General features: G+C 34.9%; 1 protein-coding gene across 1 annotated transcript in view; it reads left to right on the top strand.

Annotated features, from left to right (window-relative positions):
• The window catches only part of LOC128550007 (uncharacterized), a 30,398-nt gene extending 16,676 nt beyond the window's left edge, over window positions 1-13,722 (top strand). Inside the window, exons 7-10 of the mRNA XM_053527834.1 lie at window positions 2,098-2,312; window positions 3,018-3,108; window positions 3,604-3,721; window positions 5,162-13,722. Of these exons, the coding sequence (XP_053383809.1) occupies window positions 2,098-2,312; window positions 3,018-3,108; window positions 3,604-3,721; window positions 5,162-5,360 (623 nt within the window). The 3' untranslated portion in view covers window positions 5,361-13,722. The remainder of the gene's footprint in view (window positions 1-2,097; window positions 2,313-3,017; window positions 3,109-3,603; window positions 3,722-5,161) is intronic.
• The last annotated feature ends 1,587 nt before the right edge of the window (window positions 13,723-15,309 follow it).

The raw sequence follows: 15,309 nt of genomic DNA on the forward strand, positions 1-15,309 counted from the left end.
TTTCCCTATATGTTATAACATGAATCTTATCAGAAACTGCTGGGTCAGTTTTCAACTATTTCATGCAAATGGTCTTTGATTGACAGACTATCAAAATAGTTCAAGTTATTCTGATTTATCAAAAATCATGGCATCAAAACACGGCCACCATAACTTACAAAAAAATCTTCAAACATCATCTCTCCTGCTCCTCACTGCAAACTGCTTGCAAGATTGTGAAACAATTCTACCCAAACATTTTTACCATCTATCAAGATTTTCAAACTACGATTTGTTACAAACATGGCAGGTCACTTTTCCCGATATGAATATGGTCAGGAGTTTAAAAGCTTTTTTGTCAGAAACTGTTGACATGATTTCGCTCTACCTAGATGGTGTTCAGATTATACTGATTTGTCATAATACTTGGCATTGTCACTTTTTCCTATATGTATTATAATGGTAACTTAGAACTTCTTCTTGCCACAAACGGCTTACTTGATGTTAAAATGATTACACTCAAATGCTGCTTGAGCCTAAAATAGAAAAATCTTTGAACGCCTTCACCTGAACCATTTGTCCAATTTTTGAATGATTTCACAAAAATGTTTTTCAGTGACCTCTGCTAAAATTGTTAAAGTTATCTATATTTGTATTAAAATTTGGCTGTTGCGGGCATTGCCAGTGTTTCTTACAGGAGTAAAATCTGAAGGTCATTGTTTTAGCTGTCCTAAGCACAAAATGGTGAGGGCAAGCTGCTGTAATTGCTCAACATCTGCAATACATCATCTGTCTGTCTGTCTGTCCATCTTCTGTCTATCCACACTTAATTATAGTATACAGTCCTGTTGTCATTAATAATTTACTGAGTCATATATATATTCAGAGTCATATACAATGTAGTTAAGCTCAGGTGAGTGACTTACAGTCATTATGGCCCTCTAGTTTGATATCCTAAATTGAGTTGAATGATATCTTTAATTCTGTTTTGTGATGTCCACAATTGTGTATCACAAAACAAATGTAAGATATTATTAAACAAACGAATAAAATATTTTTGGATATCTTAAAATCTATTTTAAACTTAGACCTAGCAAGTGTTTTCTTAAAGACTCACCACGACCTAGTGGCCTACTTTTTTTGCCCACAAACATTTCATGAAATTCATTCATATAATACAGTAAATACAAGTTTTCACATGGAAAATTAAGGCCCTTCCTGAATTAATGTGTTTTCACACTTTATCTGCAAACTTACTCAGTCAATCTCTTTTCAGCAAAGTTTTAAGAATATAGATGAAGAACTGTCTTACACTGTAGAAACAAAATGTGATTGAAATTTAACTAAATATACAGATTCATGTTCATATTATTACATTAATTCAATAAAATGTTAAGACAGTAAACACATTGTCTTGGCCTATTATAAGTCACTGTAAATTTGAAACTAAATTCTTGTATATCTCATATTTTTCATGCAAATCATGTATAATTACCATCATGGAAATACAAAAGAATACAGTTATTTTGTGGTGCCTCTTTAAGGAAACTTACTAAATAAGCTTCAACCTTTGTACAGTAGATCAGGTAAAATTGGTGAAAATTCCTGTTTTGCTTACATTTACAGAATTATCAGAACAACAACAAACTTAAACTCTTGTAAATACTCACATAGTATGAACAACTTTAAAGTACAAATTCTTAATAATTGAAACATATATGTTGTCTATCAAATCCTGAAATTAAAGTAAAGCAAAATTACTAAAGGGTTTACAGTATTTAATCAGGCTGAAATAAATGACACATTTTAACCCTTACAATGCTGGACACGATTGGTTCTGCCTTTGCAACCAGTGTAGATCATGATCAACCTGCACATCCATGCAGTCTGATCATGATCTGCACTGTTCGCTATTCAGTCAGTATCATTTTGGTAAGACCCCTTTTAACAGTTATTATTATTATACCAGATTTATATAGCGCCCTTTTCATAAAGTTAATGGTACTGTCCAAATTGGAAGATGGACAAGTTCATTATAGAAATTTAGCACGGTAAGGGTTAATCAAACTTGCTTTTGTTATGACTTGGAGATTTAGCAGAAAGTTTTCTGTTTCAAAGTTCCGATGGAGAGGATGGTTATCAACAAGGAGAGATCAGCGCACTGGTACAGACTGTCAGCATACTATCTTGCCAAGATGTCTAGTGAACTTGTCCTTATCCTTATACAGCCGACTGTGTTCGTTATCATTGCATACTGGGTCATAGGTCTGAATGGAATTGAAGCATTCTTCAGTACACTTGGCACAGTTTTCATTGACTCTATAGCTGGGCAGGTAAATATTCAGCTTATGTAAATTATAAACTGTTTTGTTGCTGTAAATGTTGAAATTTTTATTTAAAATTGTGACTGTTTTACTTGATATAATCTTTACAAAGACTAACAGATGGCTGTTAGGCAGCGCATAGTTTTGCAAATATTTGTGATTTTAGGAAATGGTAAAATACCAATTTATGAATTTAAATGTATTTCAAATCTGACACTACTTCAAGGGCTTCTTGGACTTGAAAAGAAATTTATGCATACCCTGAATGCAACAATCTGATGGTATACTATATAACACTTTAAATTCATGCAAATATAATTTCCTGAATTTGCGCTGATTTATCGTAATTTATCTGTTTGAGAAACATTTGAAAAATGAAAGTCAAAATGCATTGGGGGGAAAACCATTTATACAGACACAGTCCTGTCAATTATGATTTCATGAGGGATGAAACTTACACAGATTTAGTGAAAAATTAATATGACTGTTAGCTCCAAGGGTTGTTTTTGACAGGAAAACCGACTACTCATATGATTAGTAAATGATACCATTATAGTTGAACTTGTCTTAGTGGCTAGTCAGCTAACTTCTCAAAATGGATTGGTTTTTTTTCTAAATTCAAATTTTCTTAAACAGCCACCTGCCTGAAGCTGTCAGATAAAATCGCTCTCTTGACTGGCTGCTTATTACAAGTTTGACTGTATATACTTGCAGAGTTTTGGGCTGTTTATTGGGATAGCATGTATGCAGATAAACCAGGCAATGACAGTGTCTATCACCTTCCAGATGGCAATAATGTTATTAGGTTTGTATGAAAATTTATTTTAAAAGAAGTATTGCAGACAATACAAAATTGCTCTCGTCATGAGAGTTGAAAACTGCCAGAACTCACAAAATATTAGCTACATCTATAGACACTCGGCCTAGACGTTGCCAGCTTTCAGGTGGTCATCTAAAGTTTATACAAATGGAGTTAATACCATCGATACATTGGTTGCTATGGGAACAACAAAAAACTTTGATACTTGATTTTAAGAACATAGCCTCATTTTAAGCAGCAAAACGCTTTAAAGTTTGAGCCATTTAAATTAAATTGTAGCAAATGACTCATCTGGTAAATGGCATAATTAGCCCTTGATTGGTACTGGTATTGGTTGAAAGTATATGATTTTATCATTATTGATTCTGATTTATAGGAAACAATCCTTATGGAGCTTTTAGAAATATATGAATGCATAATATGAACGCAAGAGAATTTTTTGTCTTTGTTTAAAACGGCATGTCTTTCTTTTTTGCCTAGGTGGACTGTTTACAAGAAATATTCCAGTGTGGCTGGACTGGATGAAGTATTTGTCATTTCTCCATTATTCCTTTCATTCCTTGATGGTACTCGAGTTTACAGATGGCAAGCCTGTAGAGTAAGTGTATACCTTTTGTTGTAACAAGTAGGAAATCAGTTTTGCAATATGGTAAAATAGTTGAGCCGTGCCATGGGAAAACCAACATAGTGGGTATGCGACCAGCATGGATCCAGACCAGCCTGCGCATCCGCGCAGTCTGGTCAGGCTCCATGCTGTTCGCTTTTAAAGCCTATTAGAATTGGAGAAACTATTAGCGAACAGCATGGATCCTGACAAGACTGCGCGGATGCGCAGGCTGGTCTGGATCCATGCTGGTCGCATACCCACTATGTTGGTTTTCTCATGGCACGGCTCAGTTAAGATTTGAAATCTTGACATACTTGAGGGACCAATTTCTGTCTACTTAATGGTTAGGTGTATCTATGGAATATAATCTAAGTGAACAATTAAAATTTGTAATGTATTTTAATACCACAAGTTGTATCCATTTGGGTCAGTAGTTCAAACTTTATGCTAAGGGAATAAAAGGATTTCACAAAACTTGTTACCTGTCCTAATAGAAAGTAATAAACATTTGTGGTTGTTGAAGGGTTATAGAACTAAAACAAAGGCTTATTTAGGAGATAAAATTGTTATGAGAATATATTGAGGTAACTGTGTTTCCAATATAACTCCACAGACTGGTTGTTCATAATTGTTGAGGCATTCACTGGAAGGGATATTTGTGTTTACTTAAGTTATAGGCAAGTCGTCACTGCGTATTGAGTTGTAAGTGCAATTTAAAATCTGGAATATTCCTAGATATGGGAATATTCTGCTATGTTAGTAAACAACAAACATTTATAATAAAATATAATCCTTAAAATTGTGTCATCTGATCGAAGCATTTGATAGATTAGAGTGGTGTATTCAAGCACACACATGATATTATGAAATACTCTGCTGATTTAATATGAAATTTTCTATAAGGTTGTCCAAGTATGACCAAGTCATTCAGAATATCCGACTTACCGTTTTATATCAACTTGTGTAAAGGTCAGGTTCAATGGTCAGTGACAAATTTCAGTAATGTTTATTACATATTTCAAATAACATCAATATTTGGAAATGTTTGAATTTAATGGACCACAGCATGTTATACTGATACTGTTATAATGAACAGAATGTTTCAGTAGCAGTGGTCTGCAAGGTTATAAACCTTAGTTCGGAGATCGGTTTCAGAATCCACTTCTCCTATTTGAGAAACAGCAAATCAGATGCTCGAGTTTTGATACTGTGCTCCAAACTCAGTTTTATCACCCTGGACCCAAGATATGCAATCTCAGCCAATTATTTTTCGATAGTATTGTGCTTTCAATTTATGTAACATCTTAAGAAAATGAAATACAAGACTTACAGCACACTAAACATCTGGCTTTGGTGTTTTTGTTTAATTTTTGTTACGCAAACTATTCACTTATACAGAATTGGATTTTAAAAGAAATTTTTGTTTTTCAGATGTCTTCTTCCAGCAGAAAATTCAGCATTCACTATATGTCAGTCAGCTAATGTGACAGAGATTCCTTCCAATCAGATTCTACAGTATTATGATATGACTTGGTCCTACTGGCAGTATATACTCGCATTATTGTTGTTTACAATTATATTTAGGGCACTTGGTTACTTTACATTAAGATATTTTCGCAAACCATTTTGATGAGGTATGATTTTTAGCTTTCATTTATATTGAGAGATTTTGTTGTCACCCTTTGATTGACGACACAAAAGGTTTGCATATAAGCAGGTTTTTTTCTAAAACTTTAGGGCCAAATGCTTTCAAGCTTTACACATGTCTTTGGCATCATAAGCTGACCTCTTTTGACAAGTAACATACCTATAGTTTTTATATTGTTTAAATTATGCTCCTTTTTAACTGTTTTTTTTAAAGTTCTGCATGTAAGCAGGATTCTCTAAAACTACAAAAGTTGATGCAAAAGTGATGTTACTGCATCCGTTGTGTTGTATTGTCATGAAAATTATATCAAAATGTACACTTATTCCATCCAGATTACACCAGTTAATATTTTTATCTAGGGTTGTTTGGTTTGAAATACACAAAAATTCAAAGTTTACCCCAGCACATAAATACAAAGAAACTAAGACAGTCATCAGTTAACCCAAAGCAATGCCCAAAATCATATACTATTGTAATGATTTTGTGAAGTAACATTTTTTTTGCCATATACAGATAAAACTGTAATGGTGTCATCTCATGTTTAAGTTTTCAAAGTAGTGCTAACACTATGATTTCTGGGGTCAGTATGGGATCTCCATGGTCAAGTGGTTAAGGTTACTGACTTCAAATCACTTGCCCCTCACTGATGTTGGTTGGAGCCTCACTCAGGGTGTTGAATTCTTCATGCTGGATTACGGAAGGTCAGTGGTTCTACCCAGGTGCCTGCCCATGATGAAATGATGCGCAGAGGGGCACATGGGGTTTTCCTCCATATCGAGGCTTGCATGTTGCCATATAAACCATAATTGTGTTGGTGCAGCGTTAAACCTAACAAAACAAACAAACTGACGTCGGTAACATCAGTGATGTTTGGTGTTTGTCGTTACTATGCTCTTAATAGAAGTTTATATCTCAGTATGCAAAATACTTTAAAGGTGGTCAATCACATTTAATCAACATTTAATGACATTTTTTACTTTTTGTATATTCTGGTAGAGAATTATTTAAGGAACAAAAAGACTGATTACATAGAGTTAGATTCCTATTTGAAATGTATATTTTATTATTTTTATAAAATTTTGTAATTACTCCCCTTTAATATGAAAGTATATAAAAAGCTGGGTATTTCTTTTTATTTCGATACAATGTCTAGTTTTACATTTGCATTTGATAGACATATCAACTATTGAACAATCTGAACCAAAATGCAAGTTTTAAAGCTGTGTGTAGCTTCTGAATTCATTTATTTCCAATCTATCTTGGTTGTGCAACCAAGATAGGCAAAGGGAGGTAATAATAATTTTTCAAACTTGCGTTTCTAATGAATTCCATCTAAATACATAATTTTTAATGCAAATATTTTACAAATATATTACAATATGTCTAATATTTATACATTTCCTTAGGCAAAGTATGTTTATCAAATTTATACTTATGATAAAATAACTCTATCTTGGTTGGGCAACCAGGATAGGGAAATGAAATTTTAAAAATACCTACAGTGAAAATCTAATTTGTATTAAGTGTTAAGTGAACATAAATGAGTGTAAATGATCAGATGCTAAAGTTTCAAACAAATCCGTTACATGGCCAAAATCTGATTATCCACCTTTAAGGTTAGATTAAGTTACTTGCATATGAATTTTTGCTGCTTTCTTTGTATTATACATGTTTATGTGGCCTTTGTGACATTGCTTTTGGATCAGCTGTCACATTTGGCTTAATCCTTTGAAATCATGATATGCCATTAACAGGACAAGTTACACAACTAGCTTTTATTTTGTTAAAATAATGGCTTTTTTTTCAACTTGATATATTTTTGTTATAATTCTGCATGTTAGCATGTTGAAGTTACTGAACCAAATGCTTTCAGACTCCACATAAATGAGTTGACTTTTCAGGGCAGGTTATACAACTCTTAAAAATAGGCCCTTTTAACATTTTTTGGAAGTTTTGCATATAATCATGTTCTTCAATATTCTACACATTTTTAGCATACGAAAATGACCTCACATGGGTGGTTCAATAACTGTGTTACATTTTGGCAAAACTATGCCCTTTTTTTCAAGTACAAGTTTTCGTGAAAGTTTTGCATATAAGCAGATTTCTCAGGACCTGTTTACTTTCAAACTCTTCATAAGTCTTCAGCATTTAGTATTCTGAACTAGAGTTCATTTATCTCTGATGTATTATTAATAAAATCGTGCCCCTATTTTCAGTGTAGAAAATTTTGCTAAAACTTTCGCATGTAAGCAAGTATTAGGTTGAAGGGCTTCAAATAGTTGAGTGCCCTGTCATTTGATAGTATTTTTAGCTCACCTGTCACATAGTGACAAGGTGAGCTTTTGTGATATCACCCTTTGTCCGTCGTCAGTTCGTCCGTCCGTCCGTCCGTCCATGCGTGCGTGCGTCAACAATTTCTTGTCTGCACGATATTGGTTTCATTTATGATTTTATTTCAACCAAACTTGCACACAACTTGTATCACCATAAGATCTCGGTTCCTTTCTTGAACTGGCCAGATCCCATCATGGGTTCCAGAGTTATGGCCCCTGAAAGGGCCAAAATTAGCTATTTTGACCTTGTCTGCACAATAGCAGCTTTATTTATGATTTGATTTTTACCAAACTTGCACACAACTTGTATAACCACAAGATCTTGGTTCCTTTCTTGAACTGGCCAGATTCCATTATGGGTTTCAGAGTTATACCCCCTGAAAGGCCCAAAATTAGCTATTTTGACCTTGTCTGCACAATCAGCTTCATTTATGATTTGATTTTAACCAAACTTGCACAACACTTGCGTTGCCATAAGATCTTGATTCCTTTCTTGAACCGGCCAGATCCCATAATGGGTTCCAGAGTTATGGCCCCTGATAGGGCCGAAATTAGCTATTTTGACCTGGTCTGTACAATAGCAGCTTCATTTATGATTTGAATTTAATCAAACTTGCACAAAACTTGTGTCACCATAAGATCTTGGTTCCTTTCTTGAACCGGCCAGATCCCATAATGGGTTCCAGAGTTATGGCCCCTGAAAGGGCTAAAATTGGCTATTTTGACCTTGTCTGCACAATAGCAGCTTCATTTTTGATTTGATTTTAACCAAACTTGCACACAACTTGTATCACCATAAGATCTCGATTCCTTTTTATACACCCACAGGGACGTATTATGTTATCGCCTCGGTGTCTGTCTGTCTGTTTGTGTGTTGGTTAGCAATTTCCCTTCCGCTCTGTAACTCTTGAACCGCTTGATGGATTTCAAAGAAACCTGACACAAATGTTCATCTCATTGAAACGATTTGCAGAGTGCATGTTTCCGATGGCTCACTTCAATGTCAAGGTCACACTTAGGGGTCAAAGGTCATATGACTTTGTTTTGTGTGAATATTGCTCTGCATTTGCGTTGCATTGCAGTGCTCTTGTTTTTATTTGACAGATCCTTCTTTTGTTTGCTTACAATATTTTTTTTTTAATTACTTCCCTTTTATGTTACTTTAAATAGCTTATTTAGTAACTTTTTTATTATTGGCCGTAGGAAAAAACCGAGACCACTTTTCTGTAGTACAACATGGATGGTACCTCCAATGTTTAGGTGTATTTTGACATATCTGTACATTGTAAGAATTTTTTAATCCCCCGCCGTGGCGGAGGGATTATAGGAATGGTCTCCATCCGTCCTTCCGTCCGTAACAAAATCGTGTCCGGTCCATATCTCCTAAACCCCTTGAAGGATTTTCATGAAACTTGGGTCAAATGATCACCTCATCAAGACGATGTGCAGCACCCATGAGTCAGCTTTGTTGGTTCAAGGTCAAGGTCACAACTCAAGGTCAAAGGTTTGAGCCTGCCATTTTGTGTCCACTCTGTATCTCCTAAACCCCTTGAAGGAATTTTATAAAACTTGGGTCAAATGATCACCTCATCAAGACGATGTGCAGAACCCATGAGTCAGCCATGCCGGCTCAAGTTCAAGGTCATAACTCAAGGTCAAAGGTTTGATCCTTCCATTTTGTGTCCGCTCTATATCTCTTAAACCCCTTGAAGGAATTTTATAAAACTTGGGTCAAATGATCACCTCATCAAGACGATGTGCAGAACCCATGAGTCAGTCATGCCGGCTCAAGGTCAAGGTCACAACTTAGGGTCAAAGGTTTGAACCTTCCATTTTGTGTCCGCTCTATATCTCCTAAACCTCTTGAAGGATTTTCATCAAACTTGGGTCAAATGATCACCTCATCAAGGCGATGTGCAGAACTTATGAGTCAGCCATGTCGGCTCAAGGTCAAGGTCACAACTGAAAGTCAAAGGTTTGAGCCTTCCATTTCGTGTCCGCTCTATATCTCCTAAACCCCTTGAAGGAATTTTATAAAACTTGGGTCAAATGATAACCTCATCAGAACGATGTGCAGAAATTATGAGTCAACCATGCCAGCTCAAGGTCAAGGTCATAACTAAGGGTCGAAGGTTTGAGCCTTCCTTTTGGTGTCCACTCTGTATCTCCTTAACCCCTTGAAGGATTTTCATCAAACTTGGGTCAAATGATCACCTCATCAAGAACTCATGAGTCAGCCATGTCAACTCAAGGTCAAGGTCACAACTGAAGGTCAAAGGTTTCAGCTCTGTATCTCCTAACCCCTTGAAGGATTTTCATGAAACTTTGGTCAAATGATCACCTCATCAAGACGTTGTGCAGAATTCATGAGTCAGCCATGTCAGTTCAAGGTCAGGGTCACAGCTAAAATCAAAGGTTTTACCCTTTCACTATCCATAGCAGTGGCGGGGGATTTAGCTGTCTTTCAGACTGCCTTGTTCTTTTTGTTTTTGGTTAAAGCAATGGTACTCAGGTGAGCGATATAGGGCCATCATGGCCCTCTTGTTACCGCATATGTTCACTTATTTTGAGATTTAAGTTGCTCAGACTTCCAAGTAAATACATTCTTTTCTTTTATTTTTCTTTTAGTTGATTATATTTAAGACATTTTAGCTTTATGCTTTTTGATTGTATCAGTCTGTTAAATGAACAAACTGTGATGAAAACATTCCTTTTGACAAACTGCTGATGTAATGACATTTGCTGTTTGAGATACTACTAAATAGAGCTGATGCTTAAAAATTGCCAGGAATCTTGTTATCTAAAAAGTCACAACACTCACTTGGCACATGTCACATTATATGAATTTTCTTCATAGCCAGATTTACATTTCACATTATACAGAGTTTATTCTAAACCAGATTTACAGATCACATTATATGGAGTTTGTTCTTCGCCAGATTTACATATCACATTATATGGGTATTATTCTTAGCCAGATTTACATTTCGCATTATACGGGTTTTATTCTTAGCTAGGTTTACATATCACATTATACAGTTTGTTTTCTTAGCCAGATTTACATTTTGCATTATAGAGGTTTTGTTCTAGCCTGATTTACATATTGCATTATACAGGTTTTACTCATGGCCTGCCTGATTTACATACTGTAAAATTATTTAATTTCGTGGGCATGAAATTTCATGGTTTTGGTCAGAATGGCAATTTCGTGGGGATATGAATTTATGGATTTCAACTTTTGAACATAAAATGAATGGGAATTTCACTTGTTTGATGGGATTAAATTTCGTGGATTGACTCAACCAGGAAATCCACGAAAGTTAATCCCCCACGAATATTAATGATTTCACAGTATTACATTATACAGGTTTTACTCATTGCCTAATTTACATGTTACATTATACAGGTTTTACTCATGGCCTGCCTGATTTACAATATACATTATACAGGTTTTACTCATGGCCTATTTTACATATTACATTATACAGGTTTTACTCGTGGTCTGATTTACATATTACATTATACAGGTTTTACTCATGGCCTGATTTACATATTATATATTATACAGGTTTTACTCATGGCCTGATTTACATATTACATTATACAGGTTTTTCTCATGGCCTGATTTACATATTATATATTTTACAGGTTTTACTCATGGCCTGATTTACATATCCCATTATACAGGTTTTATTCATGGCCTGAATTACATATTACATTACAGAGGTTTTGTTCGCTGCCTGATTTACATATCTCATTGTACAGGCTGTGTTCATAGCTTAATTCACAAATCACATTATACAGGCTGTATTCAGGGGCAGAACTACAAAATGGGTAAAAGGTTTATTTTACATACAGGACCAAATACCTTTCCTTGGTGAGCACTAGATCTTGCATTTTGAATCCTGATGATAATGTGATTGTTATAATAGCTTTATATGAATTTTGTTTGTATTACAACATAATCATGTGATAGCGAAGGTCGGCCAACTGTTTACAATTTCGTTTCTGCTCAGTCACTTAAGAAGGTTTTGACCTATAATCCTCAAACTTGAGATGCATATTGCTCAGAGCTCATGGGCAGTGCATGACCGCTATCGATTTTGAGGTCAAAAGAATTTCACTTGTTCGATGGGATTAAATTTCGTGGATTGACTCATCCACGAAATCCACGAAAGTTAATCCCCCACGAATATTAATGATTTCACAGTATTACATTATACAGGTTTTACTCATGGCCTAATTTACATGTTACATTATACAGGTTTTACTCATGGCCTGCCTGATTTACAATTTACATTATACAGGTTTTACTCATGGCCTGCCTGATTTACCATTTACATTATAAAGGTTTTACTCATGGCCTGTTTTACATATTACATTATACAGGTTTTACTTATGGTCTGATTTACATATTACATTATACAGGTTTTACTCATGGCCTGATTTACATATTATATATTATACAGAATTACTCATGGCCTGATTTACATATTACATTACAGAGGTTTTACTCATGGCCTGATTTACATATAATATATTATACAGGTTTTACCCATGGCCTGATTTACATATCGCATTATTCAGGTTTTACTCATGGCCTGATTTACATATCGCGTTATACAGGTTTTATTCATGGCCTGAATTACATGTTACATTACAGAGGTTTTGTTCGCCGCCTGATTTACAGGCTGTGTTCATAGCTTAATTCACAGATCACATTATACAGGCTGTATTCAGGAGCAGAACTACAAAATGGGTAAAAGGTTTATTTTACATGCAAGACCAACCTTTCTTTGGTGAGCACTAGATCTTGCATTTCAAATCCTGATGATAATGTGATTGTTATAATAGCTTTATATGAATTCTGTTTGTATTACAACATAATCATGTGATAGCGAAGGTCATCCATCTGTTTACAATTTCGTTTCTGCTCAGTCACTTAAGAAGGTTTTGACCTATAATCCTCAAACTTGAGATGCATATTGCTCAGAGCTCACGGGCAGTGCATGACCGCTATCGATTTTGACGTCAAAAGTCTAGGTCACAGGGACTATAAGTACAAAACCGTTTCCTCTCGATATCTAAAGAACATTTTGACCTACTGTCCTCAAACTTACAGGCACATTCCCATGGGCAGTGCATGTTCCAAATTGATTTTGAGGTCAGTGGGTGAAAGATCACAGTAACTGCTAACTTAAAGATTATTTCTGCTCTTCGTCATTAAAATGCCCGACATACGATCCTCAGACTTGGCAGGTATATTGCACATGGGTAATGGTTGACCCTTATTGATTTTTATGTCGGGGTCTGTTGGTACAAAAAAACTATGACAATTTAGTTCCACCCAGTAATTGACTTATGGTTCGTAATTTTGATATGCATATTGCTTGGTATGTTTGTTAGTTTTTATATTTGTTCGATCATTTTAATGACTACCTCAGTTTTGTTGTTGTTTTTTAGTATTGTTGAAATATATAAAATATTCTAAATAAATAATTTAGTTGGATTATTTATAGCATAATAAGTAATATCTCTAACATTTTCATTTCTATTTGTTACATCATACAGGTCACCTTTTCCCACAGTATTTTTATGACTTTCTTTGAAAAATTTGAAGTACAAATGTATCTAAATTTTGTTCATGTCGGTAAATAATGGTACAGTCTGCGGTTGACAGATGATTCTACAGTTTTAACGGTCATTGGGTTAAAAGTCAGGATGACAGTGACCTTGGAACTTAAAATTGTTTCAGAGTTCTATTGGACCTGCAGCAGTCACACAACAGTCAAACTACATTGGCGTACCAGATATTCTGTGGTCTGTAGATGACAGCTCTTGCATTTTGCCAAAGGTCAGCTGCAAAGCTTAATACGTCCGACAGGCCATCATTGGGGCATATGGGCTTTTCTAATAGCTCTTGTTATATATTTCATTTATATAGATATTCTTTAACATATTTCAGTTATTTGTTACATTAAACAATATATATATCTTATTGTTTTATACTGAACCTTTTGTTTTCTGTTAGCGTGTCGTGTTGTCTGGATCGCTTCACCATGAAATTTAAAAGGAACCCAAAGATACATATGTCTTGCAATCCAGTAATCGTTATTGTGTTCAGGTATATAATAAACAACTTGTGAAACAACAACTTGTGAATTGGCAATGATGTTCCTTACGTGGTTATTAGCACCCTAAACCTATATCGGCACTCCTGCAATATAGGTTTAGTCGTGCTAATAACCTTTCAACCCTGTCATTGCCGTTTAATAAGTGTACATTATTATTCTGGCTCATTTAGTAAGTATTATTTTGACCTTTGATACACTCAGGCAACGTTTATGTCTTTGGAGACGATCAACCCATTAAAGGACTATAATAGTAGGCTAAGAAGTTTTTGACTTCACTGCCTTACCCTTGCATGATCGTAAGAGGCGACTATTAGGGTCTTAACACTTGGTTTTGTGGTAACTCTGTGATTCCAGCAGGTATGCATATTTTGATTCCATACCTCATGTTTTTATTTCGATGTAAATGAGATGTGAAACCAAAATTTGTAGTCCTGTTTGGCGCCATATAACCTATACTGTGTTGGTGCGCCGTAAAACCCAAATAAATAAATCATCTCAACAGTACTAATTGTCAGTCGTGATTGGTCTGTTAATATGCAAACAAACCAGAAAAACTATTTTAGCCTGTGTTGTGATCCTGGTGAGTTTTAAAGAACGTTAGAGGTGCGTCTGCCGTCTGTATCTAATTTCTTTAAAGAACATTGATAAACCAATAAGCCAAATTCAAATATTGAGGTTTCCACTTTAAGAAGTTAGTACAAAGAAAGTCAACCTTAATTTTTGTTGAAAAACATCCGTTATTAGTCACAAATCTAATTGCAATTATGTAAAAGACGTAGATCTTAACTGAAATTTAATGTACTATGAACAAAAGCATCTTCTGATGAAATATTTCAAAGGTCTTGTTATTTGAATTTTCAAAACTGATATAACGGCCCTTGTCGAGCTCTAGTGTAAAAGTATGATATTCAAGGTAGCAGGCTGTCTGACCTTAAATATTTTATGTAATCAACAGATAGGCAAGTCATTTTGACTTTAATCGTTTGTCATCTACGGACCAGGCGAAGGTTCTTACTTTAACGTGTTTTTGTGTTGTTTGTTACTTGGTATTTCTTTGGAAGTTGGTGTTCTCTAAAGGAGACTAGTATGCGGACAGGCAAGTTAGTGACCGTACTTTCCCCCTAGCAAAAACTTTACTATAAGTTTGCAACATTTTTTAACTAATTAATCTTATTTTTTCTACTACTAGTTTAGAGTTATGTATTATAAAAGGGATAAATATCCATTTATACATTAATACAGTCAACACTTAAATGATTTTTATCATAATATTACTTTAAAGGAAAACATCCCTTTAGTTCACTAAAAGCTAACCTTATTAAAATAACGCTCTGAAGGTATATAGTTCACCTCTAGACAAGGATTAAACAGCTAGTGTACATGTAGTCCAACAGATATTACAGCAGACGCGGACGGTCAGGGTAGGTAACTAGAGTCACGGATTAAGACTGATTTCTAATC

This window comes from Mercenaria mercenaria, chromosome 17 (genome assembly GCF_021730395.1).
Source record: "Mercenaria mercenaria strain notata chromosome 17, MADL_Memer_1, whole genome shotgun sequence".
NCBI classification, from domain to species: Eukaryota; Metazoa; Mollusca; class Bivalvia; order Venerida; family Veneridae; genus Mercenaria; species Mercenaria mercenaria.